General features: G+C 47.8%; 1 protein-coding gene across 2 annotated transcripts in view; it reads left to right on the top strand.

Annotated features, from left to right (window-relative positions):
- The first annotated feature begins 3,193 nt into the window (after positions 1-3,193).
- FSD1 (fibronectin type III and SPRY domain containing 1) overlaps positions 3,194-10,221 on the top strand; it is a 52,609-nt gene continuing 45,581 nt past the window's right edge. Inside the window, exon 1 of one of the 2 annotated variants that reach the window (XM_085637796.1) lies at positions 3,194-3,270. In XM_085637796.1, the coding sequence (XP_085493922.1) occupies positions 3,256-3,270 (15 nt within the window). In that variant the 5' untranslated portion in view covers positions 3,194-3,255. Of the gene's footprint in view, positions 3,271-9,017; positions 9,153-10,221 lie in introns of those variants that run through there. The other variant, XM_085637795.1, reaches the window with a different exon arrangement.

Below are 10,221 nucleotides of genomic sequence, written 5' to 3'. Positions count from 1 at the left end.
AACATAGCCAGGTGGAGAACATGCAAAGTGGGCATGATGGCCAAACCGTCATGCGCACTTAGTGCAAACAACTCCTCCCTCTGCTCTGGCCAACCCGCCCCGCCCCACCCTGCCCCGAATCACCCCACCCCACCCCGACCCTCCCCACCCCAACCCGACCCACTCCACCCCACTCCAGCCCACTCCACCCCACCCCACCCCACCCCACCCCACCTCACCCACCCCACCCCACCCCACCTCACCCACCCCACCCCACCCCACCCCACCTCACCCCACCCCACCCCACCCCACCCCACCTCACCTCACCCCACCCCACCGCACCCCACCCCACCTCTCCCCACCTCACCCCACCTCACCTCACCTCACCCCACCCCACCCCACCCTACCTCACCCCACCCCATCCCACCCTACCTCACCCCACCCCATCCCACCCTACCTCACCCCACCCCATCCCACCCTACCTCACCCGGGCGCACCCCGGCTCACCCCACCCCGGCTCTGAGTTCTGCACAGAAAAATAAAATGGTAATAACGTCTTGTTATTATAATTTTATTTACATTTTTTTGCACTGCTCAAAGAGCAGTGGGGTGACGCTCCACCGCCTTAGCGGAGAAGCCGCCACTGGAACTAGAGAGAGTTCACCTGTTTCGTCCTCCCGTAACGTGCTATGTAGACTTCCTCATGGGCCTGACCCTTTCCCGGCTGTGATAGCCGAAAGAGGAAACGAGGACTAGAGCCCCATTGTCTGTAGTGCAGGCTATGAAGATGTAAACATTCAGTCATTTAGGTAAACCACATTGTGGTTTTACTTCTATTTCAAGATGTCACTGTGCTGCTGCAACTACTTACGAACCACCAAAAGAAGTTTTGTATGAATACATCAAACGCAAAATGTTAACAAATATATTAGGGAGAAATCAAAAAAGCAATTACAGAGAGACAGTTCGAAAATGAAAGATTTATTTTCCTCAAATTGCAAAAAAGAGGATTTTTGGAAATGCATTTAACCAAAACTTAAAGGCAGAGCCAATCTGCACGCGACTCAGAAAAAGGCGAAAAACTAAACTTATCCAGACCACCATCACCCAAACTCTTAACAAAATAGGAAAGCAATCGGAGACTTTTCAACCTTGTAATCAATTATTGAAATACAGTTCCTTCAGTAGATGTCATTCCTCCAAATGTAAGTGGAAGAGTCCAGATTTGAAAAGGAAAAAACTAAACTTTAGCTTTTTCTTGCTTAAAGCTCTTTTGACTTCAAATAATTTATCTGTAAAATCAATTTTTCATAACTAAATCTCCCTATCAGATGTACCCAAATATTGGTATGTGTGCAGAGAAATCTAATGTCATCTTGCCATGCTTTGTGTATTATATGATTTGGCTTAAAATTATTAGCATGCAAAACACTGTTGACCAAAAAGTCAAAACTGACTGAAGGTGTTACACATATGGAGCTATTTATTTCCTAATGGACTTGAAATGTTGCAGCTTTTATACCTTGTCTCAGATTTTTTTTAAATCCCATTCCCTTGGCATGTTTCCAAAGGGAAATTAGGAAACTCAGGAGATTCTATGAGGTGTAGTGCTTTACAAAAACTCAAAATAAAATATGGTAAATTGTATTTTTATAGCCCTTACTACCCTTGACAAGGCATTCGAGCGCTTTCCAGTGGGTAGCACGTTCCTCCGAACCAAAGATTAGAGTTTAGTAGTTAGTAGATTAGAAAAAATATATATATATTTACATTAGTAATGTTAGATTTGGGCTCTTGATTTCTTGTGTTAAGTACAGTTTAGAGAAGGGATAGGTTAACGGGAATGGATTGAAAGGGGAAGTGCTAACTGGTTTTGTAAGTAGCGATTATGTGTGCCTGTTAGTTGAGTCACTTGGCTAAAAAAAGTAGGTGAAAGTTTGAGAAGAATGATAGGGCGTTTATAGTACTCTTTGGGATGAGTCAGAGAGAGAGGAGGAATGCGACATGTTGAAAGGAGGATTTTTTAGTGAAAAAAATGAAACTATTTTATTTGAAAAGTTTTGTAAAGCGTGAACATGACCCTTACGGGTTTCAGAGTGCTGTACAAAGTGGTGAAAGCACGAATAAAACCAACACAATGGTATAGAACCAACGCAATGGTAAAACCGACACAATTGTATAAAACCAACACAATGGTATAAAACCAACACAATGGTATAAAACCAACACAATGGTATAAAACCAACACAATGGTATAAAACCAACACAATGGTAAAACCAACACAATGGTATAAAACCAGCACAATGGTATAAAACCAGCACAATGGTATAAAACCAGCACAATGGTATAAAACCAACACAATGCTATAAAACCAACACAATGGTATAAAACCAACACAATGGTATAAAACCAGCACAATGGTATAAAACCAACACAATGGTATAAAACCAACACAATGGTATAAAACCAACACAATGGTAAAACCAACACAATGGTATAAAACCAACACAATGGTATAAAACCAGCACAATGGTATAAAACCAACACAATGGTAAACTATGTTATGCAAATATATACATTTCTTAAAGATATAGTAGTAGGCATATACTCCTTTATGTATGCACATATATAGAAATAGCAATTATGACATTGTCTTACATACACATGTATCTTTTGGTGTAATATACATTTTTCCTCTTATATATTGAATTATTTCTCCCTCGTGTATCTGCCCTGGTCATTGTTTTCAGGTAAGGGCATTCTTGGTCATAGGCAGGTGACAGCAGTGCCGTAAATGGAAATATAGAACTGCTGGTACTCTCCGATTAAATGCACAGCAGCAGTGCTGAGTGTGGGCACTCTCCCTTTCAAATTAAAGATGTGCAGGATTTCAGTACGGGACAGAACCTACCAATTTAATGCACTGGGTGATAGTAAATGTGAATTTTTATCGCCACCGTCTTGGAATAAACTCTGACTAAAATGTAAAACTCTTGTTAGACTACATTTCCTAGCATGCTCGTTCGGCTGGTCGCGCACCTGTGCACATACATCCTCGGGTTTTCAGATGTAGGCACTGTTACGCATGCCCAGCTCAGGAAACCTAAAGTACCCTTTGCAAGAACTACATTTCCCGTGATGCTCCTGTGCCCCGCCTGCGCAGTCAGCTAAGCTGCTCCCGGTTGCCGCAGCTTTGTTGGTGCCGCAGGACGGCGGTCTCTGGCGAGGGTCCGAGGCTTGAGCTCAGCAGGTGGGAGCTTGGCCGGGAGCTCACGATGGAGGACCAGAAGGTAAGGGGTGGAGGAGGGAGGGAGGCAACAAAGCCTGGGGGCTGGGATGCTGCAGAGCATGAGCAGCTGAGTCTGACATCTGTGGATGCTGCGGGGATGGAGAAAGGGAGTACCACGGGGATGCGGGAGGCAGGGCGAGGGAGCAGGGAAGTCATGGAGGGACGGTGATAGAAGACAGGAGCCCGGAAGTGAGATGCTGCAGACGGATAGCTGGTCCTGTAGTAGCCGGAGGCTGAGGGGAGGGCCTCGGGGACAGTAGGGAGGGAAGTCCGCGAAGGAGAGAGAAACAAGTGGTTCTGAGGAGCTGCGAGAATGGAGGTGATATATGTAGGGTGCAGTGCAAGATGTAGGGGAACTTCGCTGTAGGTGTGTCAGTGTAGAGGGGGAGCCTGGCCGCTGAAGGGATGTTCACGAGATGCCTGGGTGTGTAGGGATCAGCAGATGGGGAATGTAGGGTAAGAGTGGCGTGACGTCAGCTGGTGAAGAGGTGGAGCGTACAGGGAGCTTGGGTAGTGTAAGGATAATGCAGACTGGGAGCTTGGGTACTATATGGATGGTGCGGATGGGGAGCTTGGGTAATGTATGGATGGTGCAGACAGGAAGCTTGGGTACTGTAGGGATGGTGCAGACAGGGAGCTTGGGTAATGTATGGATGGTGCATACAGGGAGCTTGGGCTCTGTAGGGATAGTGCATACTGGGTGCTTCGGTACTGTAGGGATGGTGCAGACAGGTAGCTTGGGTATTGTAGGGATGGTGCAGATACGGAGCTTGGGTACTGTATGGATGGTGCAGACAGGGAGCTTGGGTACTGTATGGATGGTGCAGACAGGGAGCTTGGGCACTGTAGGGATGGTGCAGACAGGGAGCTTGGGCACTGTAGGGATGGTGCAGACAGGGAGCATGGGTAGTGTAGGGATGGTGCAGACAGGGAGCTTGGGTACTGTAGGGATGGTGCAGACAGGTAGCTTGGGTATTGTAGGGATGGTGCAGATACGGAGCTTGGGTACTGTATGGATGGTGCAGACAGGGAGCTTGGGTACTGTATGGATTGTGCAGACAGGGAGCCTGGGCACTGTAGGGATGGTGCAGACAGGGAGCATGGTTAGTGTAGGGGTGGTGCAGACAGGGAGCTTGGGTACTGTATGGATGGTGTAGCCAGGGAGCTTGGGCACTGTAGGGAATGTGCGGATGGGGAGCCTGGGCACTGTATGGATGGTGCAGACAGGGAGCTTGGGCACTGTAGGGATGGTGCAGACAGGGAGCTTGGGCACTGTAGGGATGGTGCAGACAGGGAGCATGGGTAGTGTAGGGATGGTGCAGACAGGGAGCTTGGGTACTGTAGGGATGGTGCAGACAGGTAGCTTGGGTATTGTAGGGATGGTGCAGATACGGAGCTTGGGTACTGTATGGATGGTGCAGACAGGGAGCTTGGGTACTGTATGGATTGTGCAGACAGGGAGCCTGGGCACTGTAGGGATGGTGCAGACAGGGAGCATGGTTAGTGTAGGGGTGGTGCAGACAGGGAGCTTGGGTACTGTATGGATGGTGTAGCCAGGGAGCTTGGGCACTGTAGGGAATGTGCGGATGGGGAGCCTGGGCACTGTATGGATGGTGCAGACAGAGCACTTGGGTACTGTAGGTATGGTGCAGATTGTGAGCTTGGGAACTGTAGGGACGGTGCAGACAGGGAGCTTGGGTAGTGTAGGGATGGTGCAGACAGGGAGCTTGGGCACTGTAGGGATGGTGCAGACAGGGAGCATGGGTAGTGTAGGGATGGTGCAGACAGGGAGCTTGGGTACTGTAGGGATGGTGCAGACAGGTAGCTTGGGTATTGTAGGGATGGTGCAGATACGGAGCTTGGGTACTGTATGGATGGTGCAGACAGGGAGCTTGGGTACTGTATGGATTGTGCAGACAGGGAGCCTGGGCACTGTAGGGATGGTGCAGACAGGGAGCATGGTTAGTGTAGGGGTGGTGCAGACAGGGAGCTTGGGTACTGTAGGGATGGTACAGACGGGGAGCTTGGGTATTGTAGGGATGGTGCAGACGAGGAGCTTGGGGACTGTATGGATGGTGCAGACAGGGAGCTTGGGTACTGTAGGGATGGTGCAGACGAGGAGCTTGGGTACTGTAGTGATGGTGCAGACAGGGAGCTTGGGTACTGTGTGGATGGTGTAGACAGGGAGCTTGGGTAGTGTAGGCATGGTGCAGATAGGGAGCTTGGGTACTTTAGGGATGGTGCAGCCAGGGAGCTTGGGTATTGTAGGGATGGTGCAGACAAGGAGCTTGGGTACTGTATGGATGGTGTAGACGGGGCTTGGGTACTGTAAGAATGGTGCAGACAAGGAGCTTGGGTACTGTAGGGATGGTGCAGACAGGGACCTTGGGTATTGTAGGGATGGTGAAGAGAAGGAGCTTGGGTACTGTATGGATGGTGTAGACGGAGCTTGGGTACTGTAAGAATGGTGCAGACGAGGAGCTTGGGCACTGTAGGGACGGGGCAGACAGGGCGATTGGGTATTGTAGGGATGGTTCAGACAGGGAGCTTGGGTATTGTAGGGATGGTGCAGACGAGGAGCTTGGGTACTGTAGGGATGGTACAGACGGGGAGCTTGGGTATTGTAGAGATGGTACAACGGGGAGCTTGGGTATTGTAGGGACGGGGCAGACAGGGCGCTTGGGTATTGTAGGGATGGTTCAGACAGGGAGCTTGGGTATTGTAGGGATGGTGCAGACGAGGAGCTTGGGTACTGTAGGGATGGTACAGACGGGGAGCTTGGGTATTGTAGAGATGGTACAAACGGGGAGCTTGGGTATTGTAGGGATGGTGCAGACAGGGAGCTTGGGTAGTGTAGGGATGGTGCAGACAGGAAGCTTGGGGACTGTAGTGATGGTGCAGACAGGGAGCTTGGGGACTGTAGTGATGGTGCAGACAGGGAGCTTGGGGACTGTATGGATGATGCAGACAGGGAGCTTGGGTACTGTAGGGATGGTGCAGACGAGGAGCCTGGGTTCTGTAGTGATGGTGCAGACAGGGAGCTTGGTTACTGTGTGGATGGTGTAGACAGAGAGCTTGGGTAGTGTAGGCATGGTGCAGATAGGGAGCTTGGGTACTTTAGGGATGGTGCAGCCAGGGAGCTTGGGTATTGTAGGGATGGTGCAGACAAGGAGCTTGGATGGTGTAGACGGAGCTTGGGTACTGTAAGAATGGTGCAGACAAGGAGCTTGGGCACTGTAGGGACGGTCCAGACTGGGGGCTTGGGTATTGTAGGGATGCATTCGCCCATTGAGGAATAGTATAAATTATATCATGGTTATGCAAAGCTACCGTATCTGATACACGCACCACCTAGATTAACCCCTTCGCCGCGGCAGCAATTCCGCCGCGGCGCTGGGGGGGGTTTGGGGGCAGGTGCGGTGGCGCTGTGCTTGTGACGGAACCACTCCGTCACGAGCCACGGTTGAGCTGTGCTCAGGACGGAGTGGTTCCGTCACGTCTCCGCCCACTGCGCTAATCGCCCGCACAGGCGGGGAATTAGCGCCGCGTGGGCGGAGCGGCCGCCAACGGCCGCAGCATGATGGAACCACTCCGTCATGAGCACAGCGCAACCGTGGCTCATGACGGAGTGGTTCCGTCATGAGCGGGGAAGGGTTTAAGGTTAGCCTTATGTTTACATTTATCTTAGGCAGCTATCCTTATGTTTACCTTTATCTTAGGCGGCTATCCTTATGTTTACATTTATCTTAGGCAGCTAGCCTTATGTTTAAATTTAACTTAGGCGGCTATCCTTGTGTTTACATTTATTTTAGGCAGCTATCCTTATGTTTACATTTATTTTAGGCGGCTATCCTTATGTTTACATTTATTTTAGGCAGCTATCCTTATGTTTGCATTTATCTTCAGCGGCTATCCTTATGTTTGCATTTATCTTCAGCGGCTATCCTTATGTTTACATTTATCTTAGGCAGCTATCCTTATGTTTGCGTTTATCTTAGGCGGCTATCCTTATGTTTGCATTTATCTTAAGCAGCTATCCTTATGTTTACATTGCTCTGAGGTGGCTATCCTTATGTTTACATTTATCTTAGTTAGCTATCTTTGTTTACATTTCTCTTAGGCGGCTATCCTTATGTTTACATTTATCTTAGGCGGCTATCCTTATGTTTACATTTATCTTAGGCGGCTATCTTTATGTTTACATTGCTCTTAGGATCCTTCTGTTTACTATTATGGTAGGTGGCTGTCCTGACCATGTGTCCCTTGGGCACCGGTTGGTTGGTTGATTCCACCGCGTCTAGCAGGTTGTTTGAATGGCACAAGCTATCTGCAGCTCTTTAGTTCTGAAAGGGTCTCCGTGGGTGATCTGCTTGCTCGGTTGCCGGGGTGAGACCCGTGGAATCTCCTCTCTTTCTTTCCTTCCAAGTCTCTCTTTATTGGTTTCTCCTTGTAATTGGAAAGGCTGCTTGGTTCTGGCACTTTTCATCAGCAGTGCCCTCTGTTACTCTTCCTTGTCTGAGGGCTTCTGAGAACAGCATCTCTGCTTTGGTCCTTGCACCAGCTGTGACCCCGTTGCTGCTTCCATCTCACTTCTGTGGCTTGGCTTTGTGCTTTTAACTCTTCCATCTCTCCCATTTGAGTGCTGGAGGCACTGGAGTGCACGTTGAGCTTCAAAGGACAAGTGCATGTTATGTGAGTGGTATGTATATAGCATGTTCTGCTATATGGGCGCCTTCCAACCCTGATGTCGAGGATTCCATCCCCCACCCGGGGTCTGCTTGGGGTTAGGAGCTGCACATCGGTGGTTAACGTGTGCTGCTGTTCCCGGCGAGAGTGTTGTATTTATTAAAAATCAGTGGGTTAGAAATTTTGGTGGGTTTGGCTGGAGATGTTGTTGAAACACCTCGGTGTGTCTGGGTCAGGGGTCTCCAACCTTTTCTGTAGTAAGGGTTCATTGTGTTCTTAGGTTCAGTGAAAATCATCCCGGGCTACTAATATTATTACTGTTGTAATAGTGACCACATCAGACAAGATTACATCAGTGGTCACCCTAAGCAAGGTCACTACCAGCAGTGGTCACCTCAGTGCATGAAACAGGTTTGCCAGCAGTAACCTAGAAAGGCTAAAAAGGCTCTTGCAACGTGGAATCCCTCTACAAGAGTAATACAGAGCAGCCATAGCTGCAAAGCACCAAGGTGGTGGTAAGTCTCCATGACGTCACACGATTTATCACTCACAGATCAGCTTTAAATATAAAATAACTTGGATTTGTACAGCACACACTCATCCTGAAGGGTACCTTGGAGCGGATATTACAATGATTGTCGTTACCAAAGTCAATGATCAGAATTGTTGAGTTGGAAATTTAAATAAATAAATAAATATATATATATATATATATATATATATATGAAAAATGTGGGCTGAAATGATTCACGTAATTGTGGCATCTGAGGAAGTTCGAATGAACGAAACGCGTCATGCCTTGTGATTTATTAAAGCGCTGCTTTCCTGACAACCCGTGTGTGCTCGACTTCTGTGCTCACAGCAAAGGAGTGTGGTCTGGATGTTTGGGGTGCAGCCATCAGCACCCTGTGAGCGCCCACCTCGGAAGTGATTCGGCGGTATTGGTGGCATTTTGGTAGCAGTTTGAAAACTTTTCAAAAACGCCGAAGACCCGCTTACCTGGAACAGTGTATTTTGCCATTATAGATGGACTACGACTTCGTGGGAGGCGGCTCCTCACTTGGGAAGTGCCTACTGTTCGTGCTCCGGGATGGCAGCGGTGACGTGAGGGATCGGGTGAGCAGCTGCCAGTAGAAGATCGCGCCCGCAAGAGAACATAGGCAAGCTGGGGAAACGGAGCAGACGCCGCCCACTGGGGCAAGTACTTACGTTTGGTGACTGTTCCGCATGGACTTACATGGCTAAGTCCGAGCCAGGTTTTCCCTGATGCAGTGCAGACAATGTTCACAGCCAATCACAGATGGACATTGTAGTTTAAAAATGTGGGCTGAAATGATTCACGTAATTGTGGCATCTGAGGAAGTTCGAATGAACGAAACGCGTCATGCCTTGTGATTTATTAAAAGTAACAATAACAATGCCAGTACTGATGGACTTTTTTACCACACTTTCTTATGTGGGAACATTTCGAAAGAAAACAAAATGAACGGGGGACCTTTTGTTTAGTCGATTTAATCAATCTGTTTATGCGTTTTGTTTTCAATTTCACAAAGACTTTTTTTGTGTATTTCCACAATTAACATTAAACTAATAACACAAAATATTTACTGTACATAAATAGACACATTCAACCACAGTCATATCAACATTCATTCCCATACCACACTGGACAGTCCAGAACCAAACATACTATGTATAAACAAGCAATCTAAATTCTCTTTAAAGACACAATTTACAATTTGGCCATAGAAAAATGGTGTATTCTGTAGGGAACAATATTGAGGGTTCCAAATGATTCTTTAAGTTCATTAGGCCAAAAGATAGAGGTCGACGCGTTTCAAGCCCCTTCTAGTACTGGGGCTCTCATCAGGACCTGGGAGCTGAAAGGAGAACACAAAAGGACTCTTACTAGACTGCTACCTCCTTTTAAATGCAACAGCCTCGCTATTAAAAGTGAGTTGTACCTGTGAAAGATGTGTCCACCAGATCTCTTGCCGTGTAAAATCTAAGTGAAAAAGTTAGACCAAGATTCAATCCAACTATATCGTGTTGACAACCAAAATTCAAAAACAACCAAACATACAAGTGACATTTATACTGTTTGACTTACGTGTAGAGATGATGGGACAGAATTACTCTAAAAAGGAATTAAGGAAACGATGTCAGGTCGTTGTCCTGTCAGGCACGGGATGTGACAATCAGATACCTGTAGTATATCAAATGCGCTATGAACGCTGCTCCGGGGCAAATGGCCTACCTTGAATCT

The sequence above is a fragment of the Triturus cristatus genome, chromosome 12 (genome assembly GCF_964204655.1).
Source record: "Triturus cristatus chromosome 12, aTriCri1.1, whole genome shotgun sequence".
Taxonomy (NCBI): domain Eukaryota; kingdom Metazoa; phylum Chordata; class Amphibia; order Caudata; family Salamandridae; genus Triturus; species Triturus cristatus.
Note: the sequence above shows the minus strand (reverse complement) of the source record. Positions and strands in the feature narration are given on the sequence as shown.